At 38.9% G+C, this 25,788-nt stretch overlaps 1 protein-coding gene across 2 annotated transcripts in view; it reads right to left on the bottom strand.

Moving 5' to 3' along the window:
* Positions 1-14,917, bottom strand: part of LOC114687990 (solute carrier family 7 member 13-like) — a 35,156-nt gene extending 20,239 nt beyond the window's left edge. For both annotated transcript variants that reach the window (XR_005090787.1, XM_028862616.2), the window contains exon 1: positions 14,133-14,917. Coding sequence is in view for 1 of the 2 variants with exons in the window: in XM_028862616.2 (XP_028718449.2) it covers positions 14,133-14,802 (670 nt within the window). In the remaining variant the exon portion in view is untranslated. The remainder of the gene's footprint in view (positions 1-14,132) is intronic.
* Positions 14,918-25,788: the final 10,871 nt, after the last annotated feature.

Here is a 25,788-nt window from a genome sequence, read left to right as displayed (position 1 = left end):
TGACTTCAAGCTCTACTATAGAGCTACAGTAATAAAAACAGCTTGGTACTGGCATAAAAATCGACATGTGGACCAATGGAATTGAATTGAAGACCCTCACATTAACCCACACACCTATGAACATATAAGTTTTGACAAAGAAGCCAAAAGTGTTCAATGGAAAAAAGAAAGCATCTTCAACAAATGGTGCTGGCATAACCTGATATCAACATGTAGAAGGCTACAAATAGATCCATATCTATCACTGTGCACAAAACTTAAGTCGAAGTGCATCAAGGACCTCAACATAAATCTAGCTATTCTGAACCTGGTAGAAGAGAAAGTAGGAAGTAATCTTGAACACACTGGCCTAGGAGATTACTTCCTAAGTATAACACCAGTAGCACAGACACTGAGACAAACAATCAATCAATGGGACCTCCTGAAACTGAGAAGCTTTTGTAGAGCAAAGGATACGGTCAACAAAGCAAAGTGACCGCCTATAGAATGGGAAAAGGTCTTCACCAACCCCACATCTGACAGAGGACCGATATCCAGAATATATAAGGAACTCAAGAAATTAGGCATCAAAATGCCCAACAGTCCAATTAAGAAATGGGCTTTAGAATTAAACAGAGGATTCTCAATAGAGGAAATTCAAATGATGAAAGATATTTAAGTAATTGCTCAACATCCCTAATTATCAGGGATGTGTAAATCAAAACAACTCTGAGATACCACCTTACGCCTGTCAGAATGGCTAAGATCAAAAACACTGAAGACACCTTATGCTGGAGAAGATGTGGAGGTAGGGGAACTCTCCTCCACTGATGGTGTGAATGCAAGCTTGTACAACCACTTTGGAAATCAATATGGTGCTTTCTTAGAAAATTGGCAATCAATCTCCCCCAAGATCAAGCTATACCACCCTTGGGCTTATACCCAAGGAATGCTCAATCATACCACAAGAGCACTTGCTCAGCTATGTTCATATCAGCATTATGTGTAATAGCCAGAACCTGGAAATTGGTATTGGAAACAACCTAGATGCCCTTCAACTGATGAATGGATAAATAAAATGTGGTACATATACACAATGGAATACTACTCAGTAGAGAAAAACAATGACATCATGAGGTTTGCAGGCAAATGGATGGATCTAGAAAAAATCATCCTGAGTGAGGTAACCCACACTCAGAAAGACAAACTTGGTATGTACTCACACATAGGAGGATACTAGATGTGGGACAAGGATGACTGGACTGCTACTCACATCACCAGGGAGGCTACCGGGAAAACAGGACCCCAAGAAAGACACGGTGATCACCCATTGACAGAGAAATGAATGATATCTACATGAATAGCCTGGACATGAGTGAGGGTAATAAAGGGCAAGTGTCGAGGGAAAGAGAGCTTGGGGTAGCGGGAGTTCCCAGCTGGATCAAGAACAGAGAGGGAGAACAAGGAATAGGAGACCATGATAAATGAAGACCACATGAGAATAGGAAGAAGCAAATTACTAGAAAGGCCCACAGAAATCCACAAAGATACCCCCACAATAGACTGCTGGCAATGGTTGAGAGACAGCCTGAACTGACCTACTCTGGTGATGGGCTGGCCAAACACCCTAATTGTCATGGTAGAAACCCCATCCAATGACTGAGGGAACTGAATGCAGAGATCCATGGCTAGGCCCCAGGAGGAGCTCTGGGAGTCCAATTAGCGAGAAAGAGGAGGGTTTATATGAGCAAGAATTGTTGAGACTAAGGTTGGATAAAGCACAAGGACAATAAGCCAAATGAATGGAAACACATGAACTATGAACTAATGGCTGAGGGTCCCCCAACTGGATCAGGCCCTCTGAATGGGTGAGACAGTCGATTGGCTTTATCTGTTTGGGAGGCATCCAGGCAGTGGTACCGGTCCTGTGCTCAGTGCATGAGTTGGCTGTTTGAAACCTGGGACTTATGCAGGGACACTTGGCTCGGTCATCATTCTTCACCATACATTTGCTTATAGACTGTTTACCTTGTTTACGTGAAGCCTTAGTCCTTAGGTTATTTCGGTAGATAAGACTTATAGATTTATAGTCACCTATGCCTGTCATCTCTATAGTTACGTTAGTTAGGTTATCCAGATTTACAGATACATAGGTCAGATGGACAGGTAATCTTCAAACAGTTCATAGACCTAGAGAATATGGCATTTAAATAACTTAGAATTCTGTTGATGTGAGACACAATTGCTCTTGGTTGCACCAATTGATCCCGAGAAAATGTTGGGCTTCTAAGACATTTCCATTTGGAAGCTTGTCTTTTTGGCACAAAATGGCCTACTGGGCAAAGAACTACCCTTGCCTTGATGGCTGACAGTACAAATACAATACTGTCCTTTCTGGACAAGCAGGACACAAGGAAAGCGACCACTGTACTCTGCCAAGACAGGGTAAGATGGTCTTTCAGAAATCCTGCTTCTGAAAATGGTCTGTCAGATACTCTAGGCCTGTAGCCAAGTTGAATGCACCAACAATGCTGAGAAACATCAGGTGACTGTCCAGGCTGCCAGCTGTCTTGGTCTACTCTTGCAAGATTCCCGAAAGTTGCTTGCATCCATCTACCATTTCTCAGGTACCATTATGTTCCTTCTCAGGTCTTTGATGGGATTGAAGACTAGCAGTTATAGTTACAACTTAGTATATATAATATCTTAGATAGAACATATTAAGTATTAGATTCAGGTTCTTTAGGATAGACACCTTTGAATGATCTTTATAACATGCCATTTACCTATGCTCTATACTTCTCTGGATTTTAGTATGTGTTTCTTGCTTGATATTGTTTGCATTGGTTGTAGTTACATCTTATCTAGGTCATTATCCCTCATTATTTCTGGACAATATTTGATAACCATTCCTTTGCATATAGTCTTGTATTAGTTTAGAACCTTCTTATTTAGACAAAAAGGGGGAGATGTAGTGGGTAGCCATTCCAGCTTGGATCTGGAAGTTCCAACCCCCATTGAGACTCTGGCAACTGTCACGCCTACGAGGCAGGGCAAGGAGAGGCGGCTGGAGACCCCAGAGCTGGATGGGCCAGCACTCTCTCTGTGCGCTCTCTCTGTGCTGGGACGCTGAACGGTGAAGGTGGACTATGCAGAGCTCCGGAGAACACCGCTGTACTGCAATACACCTTCCCCAGACCCTGAGACCTACCTTTCACTTAATTTGTGAGTTATGCCATTAAATAAATATCCTTTTAACTACGTGGAGTGGCCAAAATAATTTCTCCAATAGTAGAGCTAGCAAAAATGTTAAAATTATCAGAGAAGGAGAGATGGCTCAGAGGTTAAGAGCACTGCTTGCTCTTCCAAAGGTCCTGAGTTCAATTCCCAGCAACTACATGGTGGCTCACAACCATCTGTAATGAGATCTGGTGCCCTCAAAAAAAGAAAAAAAAGGATTTAGAGTTGATGGTAATTCCTGAGCTGGAGTGAGAAAAGAGATCTCTCTTGCAAATCTGTATGCTTAACAAAAAATTTTATTAGCTGATGACAAGTTGAAGAAATTATAAAAATATTGTCCTACTTGCTTTGTGTAATCTTCATGTAATTTACCCACAGGAATTAATCCTCAGGGCCTCTGAAGGAAGGAAATTTGGTAAATAAATGTATTTAACTTGTAAAAATTTGGAAAATTAAAATATATACATCATATTATTGACACATACTCTTGATGTTAATGGGTATCATCTCTAAATTCTGAAGAGATTTTTGCTGTAATTACCTATTTATTATTAATTACCTATTATTTGCATTAGGAATACCAATATAAATTAAAACTGACAATACTCCTGATTATGTTTCCAGTAAGATGAAATATTTTTGTACATTATATTGTAAAACACATTATTACAGTGATACCAAATAATACTACAGGACAAGCAATTGATGAAAGATCTAATTGTATTCTAAAAGGTATTCTTAATAAAACAATAAGGAAATATGAATACTCTCATATAGATTACATAATACTTTACCAACTTTAAATTTTTAAATGGCAATGAAACATGGACAACAGCTACTGAAAGGCATTGGACTGCGGAAAAACTGAAGAATTGGGTCAGCCTGTGTATAAGGGTGTTTTGACATTACAATCTGAACCAAAAAAGGTGTTATGATGGGCTTGAGGTCATGCTTCTGCTTCTGCAGGAGACTAAAAGTTGTGGATACCATTAAAATTAATAAAACTTCAACATGAGCAAAGTCTCTTGGATGCCTTGGCTGTTGACATGAATAACAGAACTCTGGGAAGAAAGAGATATAGAAAGCCTTGAAGCAGACAGCTGATCCTTCTACTTGGTGACAGCTTAAGAAATTATTGGAATGGGAAGCGATAGTTTAGCTGGCTAATGAACTTTTGAATGCTATAGCTTTGTTCATTGCTCTGCTGTCTGTGGTAACTGTACAGATAACAGGGACTAATACTTACTGGACTTATACTCCCAATCCTCCAATTAATAAAGGGGTAAATTTTGGAGATATGGGTACTTCTGTTGTAGTCAGTGAATCTTCTTTGCTACCTGGTTGTTATGGTCACAGACCCTGCTAGGCTCCAGGCAGATGGTAAGTAAATTACAAATTATATTGTGAGAGTACAAGGAATTGTTATTTGCATGGGTAAAGGAACTCACTGTTTAAATATAACCTTTTAAATTTGGTTATCTATACTTAATACTACCCAGTATTTTCATAACAAATTACATATACTCCATGCATATTGTTTTAAAGGATAAGAGATGGATGCTACTAGTTCCAAAAACCTGCAGTTTTGTGATATGTGGGTTATCAACAAGGAATCTGACTGGATACATTGACAACAAAATAAAAGTGAGTAGTCTTGGGTACTTTTTTAGCATCTCCCAAGTAGAAGCTATTGTTTGGTGTCCTTATGTCACGTCTTCCTTTGAGGAAAATATTCTCACTCATAATAGAGACACAAAGGTTTCAATGGAACTAGGGAAATTAGTTCCACCATTGATGACTCTTTCCAGTGTCAACGAGTTGTGATGTCAGATTATATGCTGAAATTTGGCAATTTAGTACAGAGTAATTTGTGGAAATTAGCAAGTATCTTACATTCTCTTAAAGCATGGAAAAAAGGTTAAATATTAATGATGTGTAAGATGAATTGCTAAATGGTCTTATTAATCAAAAACCCAGATCCAGATATTGGGGTGAAAGCCAAGAAATCAGAGTAACAAACAAGCCACAGCCACAAGTTCTTACCCTAGGAAATCCTCAGCCCAAGAGAGAGCTACTTCGTGTATACTCACGCCTATCTATATCCTTTCTGTGCCCTGCCATTTCACTTCTTTATCTACCAGCTACATCATTACCTCTTTCTGCCCAGCTACATCACTTCATGTCTGTCTGTAAAGTCCTTCAGACCTCTATGGTTAACTAGTCTAGGAATTAAAGGCATGTGCCACCACACCTGGCTCTGTTCCCAGTGTGGCCTTGAAATCACAGAGATCCAGATGAATCACTGCCTCCAGAATATTAGGATTAAAGGCATGTGCTACCATTGCCTGACATCTATGTCTAATATAGTAGCTGGCTTTTTTCTCTGATCTCCAGATAAGCTTTATTGGGGCACACAAATAAAATATCATCACAATGACGATAATGTATATTTTGTCCTTTACATTAGATAAAAGTCATTACTTTTTGTAGCATTTGTGACATCATATATAATTGAAAGAGCCTATACAATGGCACCGTAATAACTATAGTATCATCTGTAAATGCTATACTCTGCATACTTATATTAATGCTAGTATATCATTAGATGTATATTCATTCAAGATAAAAACTCTGGCAAAATTAGGACTAAAAGAATAATACTAGAAATAATTATAGATACATACCAGCAACTGAGAGCCAATGTTAAACTAACTGATGGGAAACTGAGAGTATTTTCTGTAGATTTTAGAATGGAATAAGTGTGAATTCTGTCTTTACCATAGTACTTGCTTACTGATCTACAGACAGGAGAAAAATCAGTTGTGTTTAATTGTACCCCACATCTTTGGGCCATTCAGATTCTGGTTCCTGTCCAGTTAGGCAGTATCAGTCATGGGCTCCCCCTCCTGGCTTGTGCCTCAATTTGTCCTTCAGTTAGCTTAATATTGACTCTAGGTTGGTGGTCTATATCAATAATTATAATGAATAATATTCTTCCCATTCAGATTTCATCAGAGTTTTTCCTTGAATGGTATATTGAATTTGTTGAAAGCCTTTTCTACATTAAACAATATGATCATGTGAATTCTGTTTATATCTAATGATGTGCACATGGTCATAAAATCCTTGTACCACCAGAGTAAAACCAACTTGGTCGTGATATATAAATTTGCTAATAGTTCTTGAATTTAATGGCCCAGAATTTTATTCATGTTAGTTCGGAATATTGTCCAGACTTTGTGTAATGTGTCCTTATATAACTTTTGTATCTAAATAATGCTGGCTTAAGAGAACATGATTTTAGAGTTTTATTTTGTTTTTCATTGTATAGACTGTGTAACATTGGAATAACCGTTTATCAAAATTAGTGATTTTTTGGCTATTCCCATAAGCTCTGAGCCACCAATTCCCAGCACATATTGCAGTCAGGACAGGTGAATAGAAGGTTTTGTGGCTGGGTTCGTGTCCCAACCTCAATGGAAGCCTTGCCTGTGTCTGAAGATAACCAGATCAGGGTTCTTATCCTCCATTACTGAGAATCTCTGCTAGGGTCACTCTCAGAGATTCCAGGAAGTTTTCACTTCACTAGGTTTCCACATCATCTCCCAAATGTCCCCCAATTCTGGTCAACTCTCTCCTTCCCTCCCCAAACTGCTTGCCCTTCTTTCCATGCCCAGCTTCCCATGGTCCACATGCATAATGTATTCTATTTTCACTTCCCATGGACATCCATGAATCAGACTGAGAGCCTTCCTTCTTATTTAGTGTCTCTGAGTCTGTGGATTGTAGTGAGACTATCTTTTATCTAATAGCTAATATCCACTTATGAGTGCCTACTATGGATAGATGGCCAAAAAAGTCAATAAAATACTTTCCAGTGATATTCTGGTATATTCATAAGTCATTGCCTAGCCCAAACATTATTAGAGAGGTTTTCTACAGAAGCTGATGGGAGTAGATGCTCAGAGTCGCAGTCAAACCTTAGGCTAATATCAGGGAAACATCCATAAGAGAGGGAGAAAGAAGCATAGAAGCTGGAGAGGGCTTGAGGTTATCAGAAGAACACAAGCTGCATGACCCACAGAATCAACTAAGTAGGTCCCATAGAGGCTCACAGAGTCTCAAGTGACAATCATGGAGCTTGCATGGATCTGCACTAGATTCTTTGCATATATGTTGTGGTTCCTTAGCTTGGTAATTTTGTGGAACTCCTAACAGAGAGAGTAGAGTTTCTCTGATCTTTCGCCTACTCATTGGACTCTTTTCCACCTACTGTGTTTCCTCAGTCAGCCTTAATATGAGAGTTTGTGCCCAGTCTTACTATAACTTGTTATATTATATTTGGTTGATATCCTTGAGGGACCTGCTCTTTTCTGTAGGGAAATGGCGGGATAGTAGATCTGGAGGAGAAGGGGGTGAGGAGGAACTGGAAAGAGTGAAGGGAGAGGATTTTTTGGTCAGTATTTATTGTATGAGAGAAGAATAAATGTAAAGAAAGACTAGAGAAGAAAATGAGAGATAAGAGTGTAATAGTGTAATGATATCTGTTCTACCTATGACTTTGAGGTACAGCACCTCAAGATGTAGCAGATAACTATTCTCCCTATAACCTTGAAGTACCTGCCTCCAGGGCATGACCTCAAGGCTACCCTTAAGACTGAGATGCACATATGCCACTCTCTTCTCTCACTCATGGGCCTGGATTGTATGGACTGACTCAGGTGGCAGAACAATGGGAGACTGTACCTCAGCCTTCTAGGATTCTGCAATGATTCTCTTATTCTCTTTCTAGAGTTCTCTCTCTTAATAAATTCCTTTTACCCACTAAGCAGACTCCCATGGATATCTTCCTTCATCAGGCACCCAACCATGTGTATCTGAGCACTATGTGCCCCTACTGTTGCTACTTGCATGACTAAACCTTAAAGCCCACAGGCGGGTGCTGGTGAGGTTCTTCACCCTGCAGCCCAACTCCCCAGGAGCTGCCTGACCCCTGCTCAGGTGACCACCTGCATACAACAGCTGTGCAGAGAGCCTGTAGTCCAGGCAGCTCACAAGGCATGTGAGCCAGCCAGATCATGATGCAGCACCAGTTATTGTAACCACTGCCAGAAGCACATTCGTTTCGTAGCAGATAGAGCACCATGTCAGAGAGAAAGGTGCCCATGCTAGGTGCCTTTCTAGTTCTGTGCTTGTAGAGGCTGGACCAGGTCACAGCCACCAGCCTTGTAAGAGATGGCCAGCAGACTGTTCCTTTACTTTTAAAACTGCTTAGTGTAGCTGCTGTCAATTCCATCTTTTGAAATTCCCACTGCCACTGCCACCATCACCATTTTGTATGCAACCAGCACCATTGTTCAATGTATTGACTCATTTGTTGTAATCTCAGCATCTCTGGCCAGTACTTATGGGTAGGGGTTGCCTGGGTGAGTGTTTGATTCATTGGAGCCCATTTAGGGAGCTGAGTCAGCTCACAATTGACCTGTCTTGGTGCTCCACCTTTGACACCTACTGGCAAAACATTGATACTACATCAAAAAAACATCAAATGAACCAGGTATTCACCCAACCTGGTTAGTTACACCTGTAACATCTGGACACTTAGGACAATCTTTTGAGGATCTTATCTAAGGTAAATTACTTGATAATTTCACACCTCAAACTGATACTAAATAAATATTTTTTCTTTACAAATTTTAAATATTTATTTTTTACATTGTGGTGGATAATGTAACCATTCAAGAATTTAAAGACTTCTTTGTTTATACTATGGCTGAAATTTTACAAGACATGTATGATCTTCCGGGTACAAATACAATTTTTACTGTAATGGTGATTAGCATAGTAATTCATATTATATCATTAAAAAACTAGTTTAATAATATCACCAAATAGGAGACATTAATGATACTGATACAGTCTTTGCAAAGTGGTAATGAGAACTTAAACAAAAGAATTCATTCTTTGGAATCTGCTAATTGACCACATGAACTTCAGTCTTCTAATAATAAATGGACATCAAGATTTAATTCTATTGAAAATAAATGTGGTAAACTAATGGATAACTCAATAAGTCTGCAAAGCAATCTTAATGTCATACAGATAATTTCTAAGAAGAAATGATCATCATTAGTCAATAAAAGGAAATTTTTGTAATCATATGTTTATTATGAACAGAAAATCGTTTTCCATTTCATGAAGTCACTGGAATAATTTACAGTACAGGAGATAGAGAATTTAGAAAAGGTTGTGGTTAATCAATTTCAAGCTGTGGAGGAGTCTGTTAGAACTGATAATCAGAGTGCTAACAAGAAGAAGGGAAAGGCTAGAGAGGTCATAACATTGCCAGTGCCTTACAGAGTTAGGATTTCTTACCAAAAGTCACTACATATCATGACATATACCCTGTAACAGTTTGTTAAACGCCAGCAACTGATAAATATCCTGAAGAATATGTAGAATATATATGGAAGCCTATACATATAAGAAATTTAAAGAATATCATGGAAGCTGTAGTTACCTATGATATACATCCAATATAAGTAAAACAGATGTTAAATATATGGTATTCTAGAAATAGAATCATGCCAAATAACTGGAATAGTTAGTATTAGCTGTAATAGAATATAGCCAGTAATTACAATGGAATAGCTGGCTGAGAGAAGCTAAGGCCTTTGAGCAGCAAGGTAAGATTAGAGGCTTTGAGATGTCCCAAGATCAAATTCTTATTGAGGCCTGCTTTGCTGATATAGATGACAATCTACCTTTGATGAGCATACATTATCCATATGCCATATAGCAGACTTAAATGCTTAGGAAAAGATTCTAGAGTGGGAGAAACCAACTGAGCTATATACAAATTTTTCCAGGGGTCAAAAGAACCATTTACTGATTTTTTTAAACAAAGATTGATCAAGGCTATAAATAATACAACATCAGACCAAGAATTAAGACAAGTAATTAATTCAATCTTTGACTTTTGAAAATTCTAATATAGAATGCAAAAGGATAACTATACCTTTAAAGATGAGATCAGCACACATAGAAGAATGGATCCAGCACAAAATCAGTGCTAAGTCTCTTAACTATGATGATGAGGCTTAGATAGGAGAGGTGATTTCCAGAGGTATAAAGAGGCATCAAAGTGCCAAATGTTTTAACTATGGTAAGCTAGGCCGTATAAGAAGAGTTTGTACACAAGGAACTTTTTTTGTGTAATCTTTTTCTTTTTAAATGAGATAACAACATGGTTCATTTCATATTCCTACTGTTCCCAACTTTGTTCCTTACTCCAGAACCAATGTAACAAAACATTATGTATTCTTCCATTTTTTTCTTCATGCTTATATAATACTTAAACTAGTGATTATGAGTTATTCTCCAGGCTTTTGCTAAGAAGATATTAAAGTAGCTTCTTTGACTATGAACTTCAAAATCCCTTGAACAAATTTACAAATGTGAACAATACTCTAGTATAATTTATATTTTTAATTTGAAATTATTTGACCAAATAAGCAATGAATTGCATGATAAAATGAGTAAGAATTGTAAAAATAAATAAATAAGTACAAAAAAAGAGTTATAATCAAATATATAAATACACAAGGCACTTTTAGAATCAATGCTTCTTCTAGAAATGACCCAAACAGGAGACCAAAACTTCTGGATTATGTAGATGTGGCAAAGGCCAATATTGGATGAATGAATACAGATCAACAAGAGACATACGAGGCAACCCTTTACCACTGGGAAATGTCTCATGGGACCTCTTACAGGCCTCCAAACTAAATGTGATCAAGCCATTTCCAGTCCTTATGTAGGGAATACCTCCTCAGGACAATAAAACAATCCAGTACCTTATGATATGTAAGAACAATTCTGCACTGAATGATCTAACAGTTTTGATAGATGGATCTTAATTTTGAAACAATACCATAAAACCAATATTTTGGCAGACAGGCAGGGCAGACAGGCAGAGGGAAAAATGGGAGAAATCTGGGAGGAGAGATTAAGTAGCAAGAAAGAGGAGGAAAGTAAGATGTCTAATTGTAGATGAATTTCTGAACTGTGTTATTAAATAAGAAACACAAAGCCAAATACAGGGGTGCAAGCCATAGAGATCAGAGCAATAGACATAGCTACCAAACTAACCTTAGCTCAACACACCGCCGTCGCTTCCCAAAAGAACCAAACCAGCTCCTTACTGTCTAACATGCACCTTTATTGGCTTGCTGTTCTGCCTTCTCAATGACTCTAATGGTCTAGGCACCTAGCTACATAGCAAGACATAGAGAAAGAAGTAAGAAAGGTACAGTGAACAGTACTTTTCCATGGTTTTTTACTCATAAAATTAAATATGGTATATAGAAAAATGTATGCAATTTTGTATGATGATCTTTACATTTGAATTAGGTGCTTCCTTTGTAGACTTTGTGTGTTTTACATAGAGTGTAAATTGTCTGAAAATAGAATAATTAGACTTCTTTCCTGTGCTCTATATTGTAGCAGAAGTTTTCCCGTGTCCTGCTCACTTCTGCAGCTGCTTGGTCCCAAGTGAACACACAGAGGCTTATATTAATTACAAACTGTATGGCCTATGGCTCAGACTTTTGGTTGGCTAGCTTACAACTTATCTCAACCCAATCCTATTAATCTATATTTTGCCACCTAGCTTAGTGGCATTACCTGTTCTCACACATCTTGCTTCTCCTGATGGCACCTTGAAAATTCTGCCTAAATCCACCCTTCATCTCTGTCTTCAGTTTGAATGCACTGCCTAGCCGTATTCTGCCTCACCACTGACCAAATAACTTTGTTTATTTATCAGCCAATGAAAGCAACACATATTCACAGCATACAGAAAGACATGCCACAGCACTAATAAAGTGAGATATCCACTGGAATCTGCTTAATGGGTAAAAGGGATTTATTAAGAAACAAAACACAAGAAACAGAAAAGGAGAGTCATTGCAGGATCCTGGAAGTCTGAGGTACAGTCCCATGCTATTCTGCTGCCTGAGTCAGTCCACACAGAGAGAAGAGGGCTGCTTACATGCATCTCAGGTTTTAAGGGTAGCCCTGAGGTCATGCCCCAGGGGTAGGTACCTTATTGGTTGTCAAATGCATATGGCCAGCCTTGCATCCATATACACATTAGCAACAGAAACAGATCACCAGGTTGTATTTATATATAAATATATATATATATGTATATATATACAGTATATAAAATAATAAATATAGGAAAAGAGGCTATCAACATGAGAGATTGAGAACACAATCCAGGAGTTTGGAGAAAAGGTATCTATGAGGGGATAGAGAAGGAAAGGGTGGGAAAAACTTAGATAACTTGATTTCAATTAAAACAAAAATAAAATTATATGTGTACATATATATTTATGCATTTATGTAGGCCATTTGTAATGTATGCATTTGTAAGTGGAAGTATGATGAAGAGGGGATTGAGAAAAGATAACAGAATTATGTGATAAGAAACAGAAGGACAACTATCAGGAAGAAGAAAAGGAAACATCCAAAAGGTGGCAAAGAGAGTGGAAGAAAGGTAGTGTCATCATATTGATGATGAAATATAATAGTATATATAGTGCTAACTAATTTAATGTCAACTCAACCCAAGCTAGAGTCATTTTAGAAAAAGAGAACCTTAATTGAGAAAATGCCCTCACCTGATTGACCTGTAGCAAGTTTGTGGTGCATTGTCTTGATTGATGATTGATGTAGGAGGTCATGGGTCACTGTGGGTATTGCCACCCTTGGGCTGGTGGTCCTGGGTTGTGTAAGAAACCAGGATGAGCAGGCATGAGGAGAAATCTACTAAATAGAATTCCTCCATGGTTTCTGCATTAGTTTGTGTTTCCAGGTTCCTGCCCTGGCTTCCAGGACGAAGGATTACAAACTGTAAGATGAAATAAACCCTTTCCTCCTCAAGTTGGATATTTGGTTGTGGTTGTTCTGTCACAACAACAGAAACCCTAAGACAAACAAGTATTGAAATGCCACAGTGAAACTCATCACTCTGTATGTTAAGCAATTACTGAAAAATAAATAAAACTTTACATGATATGTAATGAATTCTTTTCATTAAATCTTTTAGATATTACAGGTAGAATTGTGTGCAATTATTATCAAACTCTTATGGTACTGTAAAATCTTCATGATAATTATTGTACAACAGAAAATAATATTGCATTCTCAAAAATGTTCATTATAGCACTGTCTCCAGGATGAAAATATCAGAGACACTTGAAATGCTCATGATAGTGAGAAGTATGAGTTCAGAATGATTAGGTAACTGTAGTCTATCACAAAGTCCTGAATGCTGCGTGATAGAATAAAATATAACTGGCATTTTACTATTCCAATTGATATATATGTAATATGTATATATATATATATATATATATATATATGAGAGTACAATATAATTTTCAATGCAAATACACCAAGATACACCAAGAGTGACGACTACACATGACAAGCTTGATCGTGGGTACTTCTGGGAAGAAAACAAAGCTTTAAAGTTGAGGTGAAGTATAATAAAATCTGAGACCTATTGTAGCTTTATAAATGTGATTTTACGCATACATTCTTTATATAATTATTACTTATTTCAAGATGGTGGGATCACATGAAATTAAGCCAAGAGTGTTTAAAAATCTCTAATTTTTGAAGATTCTTAACATTCCCCAGTTTATATAGAAGACATGGCTGGAAGAAATCTAAATTATTTACAGTCTACATTATCGAATATACATACATCCTTTAAATATAATCCCACATTATAGAGAAGATTGCACTTCATTATATAGCATAAAGCAATTATTAAAATTTCCCTCTCAATTTGAGGCCAACTCTTATGGCATACTGCTAGATATTTGTATGAATGGATTTACCTGCTATGTTGACCAGGAGTGATGCTCCTAAATATGAATAGTTTACTTGGAGAATGGCATCGGCAATCTGTGAGGCATCAGGAAGTTCAGCATCCAATGCATTTTCAAACCTGGACATATTCTCCTTTTCCCCAGTCACTAACAGCACAATTCCAGTTACAGAAATGAGACAAAGAACAGCCATTTTCATCAGACTGCTGATAGTCTGAAACTCAGCGACTGTTTTTATCCCTCGACCATCGAGAATTCCAAATGACCACAAAACAGCCAAAGCCAGACATTTCTTTGGGAACTCTGGAACTGGACATCCAGAATAGAAAAGTTGAACAAGATTACTAGCTATTAATAAGCTTTGAGCACCAATGCCTAGGAAATGACTAAAAAGCTGTATCCAAAGACATAGGAAAGCAACAGAGGATCCAAAAGATCTGTTGAGGAAATAGTAGGATGCTCCACTCACAGGGAAGGTGGTTGCCAACTCTGCAAGACAGAGAGCATTCATCATGTTCAGCAAGCCACAACCTGCCCAAATACTTAGGGAGACAGGGATGTTCAGTGAGGAGTATTTTAATACTCCTTTAGGAGACACAAACAAAATCCCTGTCCCTATGGTGGAACTTAACAAAAGCATGTTTCCATGGAAGAATCCTACCACTCTCAAGAGCTGCATAGTTTTGCCTTTTTCTATCTTTTAAATCTTCAAAAATAGGGCTATTCTGTTTTATGCTTTTCTGTAGTTTTCTGCAAAACCCTATCAAAAAGGATGTTGCCTTGACTAAAACATCTATTCCTTATAAGAGATTTTTAAGCCTGAACTTAACTTGGGTTATAAAATAATTAACTTTTAGCTGGGTTATGGTGGCACATGCCTTTAATGCCAGAACGCTGGAAGCAGAAACAGACAAATCTCTGAGGTCAGTGTCAGCCTGGTCTGCAATGCAAGTTCTAGAACAGACAGATCTGTTATACAGAGAAATCCTATCTCAAAAAACAAAAACAACAGCAAAAATCTTAGTTTTAACTCTTTCTAAGATCACAGCTAACATATTTCTTGTCAATAATATTTAAAATATCAATATGCCAATGACAAGCCTCTATATGCTAATCAGAAGTATTTCCAGTCATTCTTAAATATACTTTTGGAGGTAAAACACTATGTACCCTACAATCTATTTGCTTGCTGGGCTAAAACCAATATATGGGAAGCAATTGATAGGGTTTAAAAAAAAAGGAGGAATTTTCAAGTAAAAGACACTAGCAGGATCAGGGGACATCTAAATCTGTTACTCCACAAAAGCAAACAAACACACTAAGCAAAACAAACCAAAAGATAAAAACAAACAACAACAAAATTTATGTAAGTAAAACATGAAAATCAGCTTTTATAAGGCAGTACAACGTTGGCAAGATGAACATGCTGGGAAAGTCTCATGGAGCTGTGCTCCTACTTTCTTTTTTCCTTCTCTCCTTTTCAGGAACAATACCATCCATCTTGACCTCCTGGAATTAGTTCCTGGAATTCTTCAGTCAAGCACATTATTATTCTACAAGTTAAACATTATAACAGTTTACCTGCTTCCTCTCAGTTGATACACATGACTAAGGAGTGAAGAACCCTCACCATCCTAATGTGAATTCATCACAGATATTCTGGTTCCTGCCAAGCAAAACAGGATTATTCAGCATTGGAACTTCTAGTCAACTGAGGCTTGCTTTTCTTTCACAGTTAGAATGCAGTAGAGAAACACAGTTTAATCTCTAGAGACAACTCTGAAGAAAATAGCTACTGCTGTAATGTTATTATACAACCCTGACATACTGCTTCACATATTTACACCAAGACAGTGTCTTATAGATGGAGTAGATACTATTTACTTTGAACTCAGGTGGGCAAAGATTTGTACTTCACCTTGCCATTTAGTAACTGTAGCAAAATGCTGTCATTTCACTTTCAACAAATCAATCACCGTTTTCTTGTAGTTATTAGTGTACATTACTTCTACTCATAAATGCATTTCAACTGTGACAGTTTGGCACAAGAAAGTACACGATTTTGTTACCAGAGAGAGTCTCAGTAGTATCCCATTGAGGATAGTGGGCTCTTTGTAACTTGAACAAAGTGAGAAAGATATGGAGTCCTAACAGAGAAAATTTAATTTACATGAAAGGTGAGAGTAAAAGAATAAAATAATTGCACAGGATGGGTCAGGCTTGAGTAAGCATGCCACTCCAAAACCAACCTCTCCTGGTCTAGGGACTTTAATTAATCAAAATGATAGGGAGTAGTTTTATGAGGGATTATCCTATTATGTTCTTGCAGATGACTGACTTGTTTTCTTCATGGCTCTAGCAGGTTTGTATAATCCTTGGGATGGTCCAGAGCAATTCTGTTAGAGCTTTTCTTTATTAATGAGTATTCAGATTAACTTTTTTATGGCTCATGTATGTGTATGGCTTAATTTTTCTAAATTGGATAATTCCTAACATGTCTTTGAGAGACATGATCTTTGCAAATCTTTATGAGAAGCCAAGGCATAGGAGACCTCATCTTCAGTAACTGCTACTCATTACAAAGATGTGTTGTCTCTATCTAAAAGGATCATGAACTCTCACTCTAGATGATCTAGCTAAGACAGGAAGACTTGAATCTTGTTCTAAAACTGAATTGAAACCCTGAAGCAATAGTTGGAGTTTAACGGCATCTAGGCAAGAAGAAACAGATTAATTTAGAATTTTATTGACAATGTCTGAACAACAAAACTAGGAGAAACAAAGTATGATCTTACTAAAGGAAGTAATCAAGACATATGAAGTCAAACTTTAGACCCTGCATCCTATGATTCAGATAGCTGATAAATTTTACTTGTATGGCCTATCAATTTTTGCCCAGCATTTCTAACTAATCCTGACTGACTAACAGGAAAAAGCCTTCTTCTTTAAAGAAGAGACACAATACCCCTTTCAGCAGTTCAGTGATATAAATCTCTTCAATATTTAAAGCCCTTGCCACTAGTGAATATATTTGGTGTTGTAGGGTAGTAATACTCTGAGCAATAAGTCACTATCTGAGAGGACTGTAGAGAATGCTCTGGTAACATGAGGAGGATGCAAGTCCTTCACAGTCCTACCTATTCTAGTGGTGATTTGATTCCCATTCCCACAAGAAGGAGAATGAGTTGTAGACCTCATTTAGACCTGACAAATTCTTCAAAATGAACAGATAAGACTGGTGTTTAGGTGCTATGTCAACATTAGGGGTTAAGTAAATGAGCAGGTGTATTTCCACTTGTTTGATTAAGAAGCATAGGTAGGAAATGGTCCTTCAATAAAAATTTTCTAAGTTTCAAGACAAAATTTGGCTTTGATTGTGATTATATGTGTGAGTCACCAAATACCTTTGCCCATGTATATAAAGTTGTGATAGTGTAACTCTAGTGAAAGGTTAAAATGTGGCCTATGAGATGTCTTATGTTGCAACCTTCGTTTTGTTTTACCAATGTATCAAGTTTATTTGGTATCTTATAATATCCATTCAGGTAAATCTTCATAGTTGAGTATTCTTTAAATCTCTGTGGTTTCAGAGTCAGGATCGTTCTTCCAGTGAAAAATGGTCACACAGAATATAGGCCTTCTTATGCCATATTTTGAGTTTTTATTTCTATGCTTAATTTGTTTAATACCAACTTCCCTGAGTATTACATAGGCTGGTTACAGACTTCTTGCTGGGTTGTTATATAACTGACATTTATTTTGAAGGTTCAATTTCTAAGATGCAGTTTCCCAACTTGTCATGAAGAGCACTTAGAACTTTACTTGAATTTTGGTTGTCCTTATACAGAGAGATCCCTGAAGTTGAAGAATCATCTGAATGCTTATTGATTCCTAGATGGGTAAATGTAGGAGTGCATTGCTGGTTTTTCTCCCTATCTGGATGTATCTGCTTGTACCTGTAGTTTTACAATTAGATTTATTTCTAATTTATGTGTAAGGGTATTTTACTTGCTCCCTCCCACACCTTACCCACATTCCCCCACCACCACCCTATACCAGCTGCCAGAGTGCCTACCACCCCTAGAGAGGCACTGCAGAGTTGGGGTGTGGGGAGGGGAAGGGAAATATTCTGTGTTTGGGTGGAGGTTGGGGAGGAACAGGGAATTGGAAAGATCCATTTGGCAGCAGGGACACAGATCCCCACCATGCAGTGCACATCAGAGACACAGGCTTTGCTCCATGTGCAGTGGCAGAGAGACAGATGTTCCAATATGCGCACAGCTGTAGGCACCTGTAACCTCACCCGCAGTATGGCAGTGGCCGCAACAGTGGCTACGGAACTCCTCTGCTGCCTCACACACTGCATGGTGGAGACATAGGACCCCACCCGACATGCTCACAAGGCAGACACAGGCCCCTGACAGTGAAAGTGGTGGTCATGACATGTATAAGTCTCCCCACTGCAGAGATATAGGGCTCTGCTCAATAGGCAGGCTGTCTGCAAGAGGTGGCTCATACATAGGCTCCATGTGATGGCCAGCTGCCAGTTGCATGGCTTCTGAAGGTGGAGACCCGGTTCGCACTTGGGCTCTGGTTTGGTGACTGCAGCTGAAGGCAAAGACCCAGCCGAGCCCTGAGTGCCTGCATGCATACATGGTGGAAGGACAGGCTGTGCCCATCATGAATTAAACATTAATAGGATGTAAACATTAATAATGTAAACATTAATAGTACTTGGTAAGAAGCAGAATTTTCCATTAAGAAAAGAGAACGGGAGAGAAAAGAAATACTGCTGTCCCTCTGAAGGATAGCCAGACAAATCATGCCATTTACTCCCTGGCTAAGGGGAAGTGTCCACCAACCCCATCCATTCTGGAGAGTCCCTGTCTGTGGATGCCAACTGTGGTTCTGTTTCTCTCTCAGGGATCATTGCTGCATAGGTCCATGAGGGTGGAGGGAGCAGAATGCTGAACAGGGTTCGGAAAGCTGTGTGTATGACAGAGAAAGCTCTCCCAGAAATGCCTCCAGTGAAACACAGAGTATAGGAAATATATAGGGCTAGGAAGTCTGGGACAAACCCTAACTTGCATTAAGTGATACACTCCTATCATAAGGTTTCCTATGTGGCAGCAGGATCCTGGAGCAAAGTTCCTAGTAGAAGTCTTATTTACCATATGTGCAACAGAGGAAGCTTCTAACAGGGACTGTGCCAAGGATCATCGTAAAGATAAATCAGGCATCCAGGCTTAGAGACAGCTTTCAGATTAGGTCAGTCTTTCAGGCCCACAGACATTCTTCAGATAAGGGCAGGTAGAGAGCAGGATGTCTTGCTGAGGGAAAGGTAGTCCCCTTGTCAATGAGCTTTGGAAAAAGCTTATGGGCCATGATAGCCTGCAACTTCTGATCAGGAAGGCCTTCCAAAAACAGTTCATCCAGTAAAAGGTTGGACTGAAGATATTTTTGTCAACCTCTCCTGGATGGCATAGATTCAAACTCTACAATCCTCAAATGCCAAGGGCCGAGGGAGAATACAGCAGGTGACAACTAGTGTTTGACAAGTTGACCCACCAGTGGTATAACTCCCTGTTGGGAAGCCCCACTTGACAAAACTGTGGAGTTACTGACTGTTATTGACCTATGGCTACTGTCTGTAATTTTTCTCATGTCCTACTTCATTTCATTCCTAAAACCAGCTATGAGTGTTTTCCCACTGCTTGTGTGTTTAACTCTAGAAAATATTATACCTTTGGCCACACACTTAACTGTGAATTTCTGTTTAATCTGTATAACTCTGACATATAGGAATAATATCAGAATATTCTTTACTAACACAGGAAAGTAACAGTATTCTTAGTCTAAAAGGCTTTTATACATTTTGGGAAGACCTTAGAATAAATTCTAAACAGACTAAACATGCTTTGCAGAAAACACACAAAGACAAATCCCCAAGTGTTTTTTATTGCTAAATCAAGGCCATTTATCTCCTTGCAGTAGTAACTCTCTTTCTGCATGTACCCTGACCACTCAAGGTTCAGCCAATTGTTTACTGTCTAGGATCCCTCACCAACTCAGAGCTATGTGTGTGGGTCAATGTGACATTGCCAGCCTAAGAGAAACTACGTTTCTTATCTTGCATTATGAGAATGAGTAGGTTCCTGAAAATGTAATTTCTAATAGTCCAGAGTTTGGCTGTGAGAGAGCAGTGGCAGTGTGGAGAGAGATGGCTGTGTAGAGCTATGTGAGAGCTGCTGTAGAATGTGAGTGAAGCGCGTGGGTGCGTGCGTGCGTGCGTGCGTGCGTGCGTGCGTGTGTGTGTGCTGAGTGAGAAATGAAGAAGGACCATGAGAGAAGTGTGGAAGAGTAAGTGGGTGAAAAATTGAGTGAGTAAAGAGTGAGTGAATAGTCTAGAAGTGTGTGTGTGTGTGAGTGAGTGTGAGAGGGTGAGCTGTGCGTAAGAGATGTTGCTATGTAGAGGATCTGTGCCAAGGAACTGTGTGAAGTGCTATATGGTGAGCGAGCTACATAAATGAGATATTTAGCTATGGCTGTGTGGAGATTTGTAACTGTGTGTAGGCAAGAAGAAGCTGTACAGAAAAGAGATGTAGAGGATATATATATATGATGTATAGCCATGTGAAATATGCATGTATGTAAAGATATGTAGCTGTTTGCAGCAGTATAGAGATATGCAGCTGTGTGGAGACAGAGTAAGGGTCCATTCTTTCTTTTTTTTTTTTTTTTTTTTTTTTTTTTTTTTTTTGGGTTTCCGAGGCAGGGTTTCTCTGTGTAGCTTTGCGCCTTTCCTGGAACTCACTTGGTAGCCCAGGCTGGCCTCGAACTCACAGAGATCCGCCTGCCTCTGCCTCCCAAGTGCTGGGATTAAAGGCGTGCGCCACCACCGCCCGGCAAGGGTCCATTCTTAAGATGAGGTAAAAGAGAAAGTTATTCTCAAAAAGCATTGTGTTTCTTTATTATTTACTCCTCGGAGAGAAAATGTCTAGCCTTCTGATAATAATTTTTCCTAAGCACTCACTACTCTGGGGTCTTCTACTCACAACCCTGGAGCAGATCATGGGAGCTGGCCTTCCCCAGTCTGTGATAGTAAAATGAATATTTACATCAATATTTTAATATTTATACATCAACATTTTGTGGGTTCTGTAAGACATGCTACCAATATAATGCAGAACAACCTAAGACCCATGTCTTTCAAGTCACTAATATCACCATCCTATAATTAAACAGTCACTCAGTTAAAGTATAATACTTCCATCCCTAGATACCTGGTACACAGATAGCAAAAGTAGGCATTCCAAACAGCAATGTATAACAATAGTTAGAACACGATCTATGTGTCTGGAGAAAGAAAAAAAAGGCAAAGAAATCTGACCTTTAATTATCTGCCCTGATATCTGGACTCTGTTCAGTGGCTTCTATTTCTGGATGGTTAGTGAGAAAAGGAAGAACTAACAAGTGATGGATTTTCCCTATGAGGGCTACAGATAGATGTATATAACAAGATTTGATAGAAATCAGAACCTATGATGGTTTTCCATGTAGCGACCCATAGCTTATTAAGTCTTCCTGGAAATAAAAAAAAAAATAGGTCCCTTTATTAAAATGTGGACCACATGCCTTTGAGTATGTCCGGAGATTACCCATTGTATTCTTATCATATCCTGTCACAGATGAACCAACATAAATCAGAAAATAGCTAAGTGCACTAATAATCTTGTTAAATTATCCTATATTTTGAATGTTGTTCTAACATATAAGGTATGTTCATCATACCTTGATGGCTGGATATTCTGATGAAAAACATAAACCACACTGATAAATCAACCAAGCCATACAATGAGGGATTGTCAGGTGGATTTCTTAGAGCCAACCTATACTGCCCATAGAGAATGAAAATATACCCTTATCTATATGAACAGTGTCAAAGGCCTCTTCCAAAGATTTTCATGCAAGTAACTAATAGGTGAAGCCATCATCCTCATTACCTAACTAGATTTCTGCAAGTGCCAGGCATGGAAACAAAGCATGAACAGGTGAGAATGAAAATGTGGTGCAGATTGACTTTGTCAACCTGGATCAAACTTGCTAGAGAGTCTAATGTCAGATGGTTTATTCCCAACAAATTCAAATACAGTATAATTTGGAAAAGTTTCTGTTTGTCTTAGGGGTTTATTGCTGTGAAGGTAGATCATGACCACAGCAATTCTTATAAAGGAAAACATTTAATTGTTGCTGGCTTACAGTTCAGAGGTTTCATCTATTATCTTCATGGCAGGAAGCATGACAGCATGCAGGCAGACATGGTGTTGGAAAGGTAGCTGAAAGTTTACTACATCTGGATCCACAGGAAGTAGGACTTGACTATGATATAGTGGTGAAGTTCAAGTTTCTGACACCTCAGAGACCACCCCTAGTGAAATCTCTTCTCCAACAAAGCCATACCTACTGCAACAAAGCCTCCTAATAGATCCACGCTGCATGGGCCTATCTGGGCAATTTTTATTCCAACCACCACATTGGTGTAATACTGTCTCTGGTGCAGAAGGAAGCATAATTACATTGAAACTCAACTTAGGGTACATGTCATTTCTTCCCAGAAGATGGGGTCTAGATGTAGACCACATGTACTAGCTTAAGGGTATAAGGAATGATCTGGCCTGGCCTCAGTAATGCAGATGACATGGAGATCATTTGGACTATTAGCCACCTCTGGTCTTGTTTCTGTCAGCCTGGGTGCATCTCTGGCTATACATATACATCTAAACTGTTAGGAATCTCCTGTACTGAGGAGTCCCTGGCTGTAAAAGTCATTTAGATTACTAGCCACTTTCAATCCTGGGTGTAGGAGCTTGATATAGCTTGTCCTAATAGATAACTCTGACCACCAGGCTATTAATTACTTCCAATTCTCAGCTTTCTAGATGGAAGAACAGGTTTTTCATCTTTACTAGTGGAAAGACAATCCTGTGTGCTTAACATTACTGGTTTCTCTGTAAATCTGTGGGCAGGAGGACTTTTGTGATATATTCCCAACACTTACCCGAAGCATTTTACATTGGTACTCAATGAGAACTGACAGTGACAGACTCATTTAATAAACATTGATGTCTTACTGGACTGAAGACAACCAGCATCAATGGCATTTCTCCATAACTTTCACACCAGGCAACAGGCTCCCAAAGGCCTGCCCATGTACCAGGGACAGATCCTGATCCCCCTGCCTATGTGCCTCCCAAGCAGTTCGAGCCAAACAACCATCTTTCATACCCATAGGGCCTAGTCCAGTACCATGGAGGCTCCATAGACCATAGTCTACAGTTCATGGGCTTCCACTAGTGTGGCCAGTCATCTCTGCATGTCTTCCCATCATGAACTCGATATCCCCTGCCTGCAGAATCCTTCCTCTCCCTCATCTATTGGATTCCCAGAGCTATAAAATATCCTGAGTGAGGTAACCCAGATTCAGAAGGACAAATATAATATGTACTCACTCATAAGTAGATACTGGATGTGAAGGAAGGGATGACCAGACTCCAACCCACAGCTCCAGAGAGGCTAGCTAACAGGGACTCTAGAAGGGACACATGGATGGTCCAGTGAAGGAGAAGTGAATGAGATCTACATGAAAGGACTGGAAATGGGGTGGTGGTGGAGGAGGATGAGGAGTGGGGAATGAGAACATAGGGAAATGGGAGGGTCAAGTTGGAACAGGGACAGAGTGGGAGGGCAGGGAGGGCGATACCATGATAAATGAGGACATCATGGGAATGGGAAGAGGCAGGGTGCTGGGGAGGCTCTCAGGAATCTATAAGGAAGACCCCACCTTGGAGTGCTGGCAGTGGTTTAGAGGGTGCCTGGAAATGTCTGCTCTGGTGACCAGTCTAGTGAAATCCCAAAGTGTCATCACAGTGCTAAAATCTTAATGCAGACTACATCCTTAAGGGGTAGAAAGTGGAACTCTCATAAAGCCATAAAATTAAGTGACTGTCAGTCCTAGGGGTGAGTGTTTCCCTATGAGTTGTTGGCCAAGGAATCTCTTGATGTGATGCAAACTATATAGGCTATTGCCACTGCTGTTTGTGGCATTCAGAGAGACTGTAATACTTCATTGTTATTAACACTATATTCTATGAATACAAAACATGAGAAATTAAGTTGTAACTGAACTGAATTTTCCTTTCCTCCTCGTTTTTTTTTTAATTTTATTTTATTTTACAATACTATTCAGTTCTACATAACAGCCACAGATGCCCTTGTTCTCTCCCTTCCTGCCCCCTCCCCTTCCCTCCAGCCCACCCCCCATTCCCACCTCCTCCAGATCAAGGTCTCCCCCGAGGACTGAGATCGACCTGATAGACTCAGTCCAGGCAGGTCCTCCTGGTTGTTTTAATAATGATGGAAGGTACTATCTGTGCTACTGTGGGAGAATTGTCATTAACAACCCTGAAGAGTTTGGAACTCTGTGTGTTATATTCGCAATAGACCAGGCCCACTATTATAATAGTGTTATGATCATTATGCATTCAACCAACTGTTCTTCAATTAGATTTAATTCCATTTCATAGGGAATATCTTTCAGCTATGAATTGGGTGGATTTGTTTCCTTAGTCTGTCAAAAATGTCCTATGAGAATTGATTAGACATATGTTTACAAGTCTCTAAGCAAAGTCATACAGCATGCAGATACAAGAAAAACATTGGTATATGGTTCCTTTGGATGTAATGTCCTTTTATTTCTTTAAGAAACAGCTGCTACTTTGGACTCAGGGAGCTATTTGGTTCAATCAAAGACATCCAGAACCACAGATCTTCATGCTAACCATCAATCTGAATTGCATAAATAGGTGGACTTGTTTGCTTAGAGTTACAAAAGAACCTTCTATCTTGCAGAAAAAAGTTATGAAAAACTAGATTTGAGTTGAACATCATAGTAAGTGTTTATAATCTCAGCATTCAGGAAATGAAGACTGGAGAATTGTGAGTTTGAGGCAAGGTTGGGCTAACAGAGTTTCTGGACAACCTGAGCTACATGGTGAAACACAGTATCCAAACACCAGACAAAAAGTTCTGTAATTTCAAATGGTCAATGGACAATAAATAATTTTGGCATTTAATAAACATAGGCTGTATTAAGGAATGAGTGCACAGTGGAAGGGAAATATTGAAAGGAGGATGTGCTTAATCTGTGGTATATCTGTGTCTGAAGTGAGCAGAGAGTAGACAAACTTTGTCACAAAGACCATGAGATGAGCAATATGAAAAGTAGAAGGTCGTTTCTGAAATTTCTGGGAAGGGAGGCCTTGAAACTTAATAAACTCAGAAAAACATTGCATTAACAACAGAATTGAGGTAGGAAAGGTTTAAGTCAAGAATCTGACTTCAGAGAAAGCTAAGCTGTGATCCTGAGATGAACCTAACAGTGAAGTTAGTTCACAGAAAGTTTAACCAAGATGTTCTAGCCAACTCAGTGTAAAGTCCCACAAAAGACACATTTTTTCAGTTTTAACATCAATCCCTGTTATGCACTGTTACATTTACTCTCAGTAGTTAATCAATAATACTGCAGAAGAAGCCCACATAGCACAACACCCCCTTTCTTATCCACTCAACTTTGTGTCTTTGAAAAAAAAAATAGTAACAACAACAA

The sequence above is a fragment of the Peromyscus leucopus genome, chromosome 2 (assembly GCF_004664715.2).
Source record: "Peromyscus leucopus breed LL Stock chromosome 2, UCI_PerLeu_2.1, whole genome shotgun sequence".
Lineage (NCBI taxonomy): Eukaryota > Metazoa > Chordata > Mammalia > Rodentia > Cricetidae > Peromyscus > Peromyscus leucopus.
The sequence above is the reverse complement of the archived record's forward strand: the minus strand, read 5'-3'. Positions and strand labels throughout refer to the sequence as shown.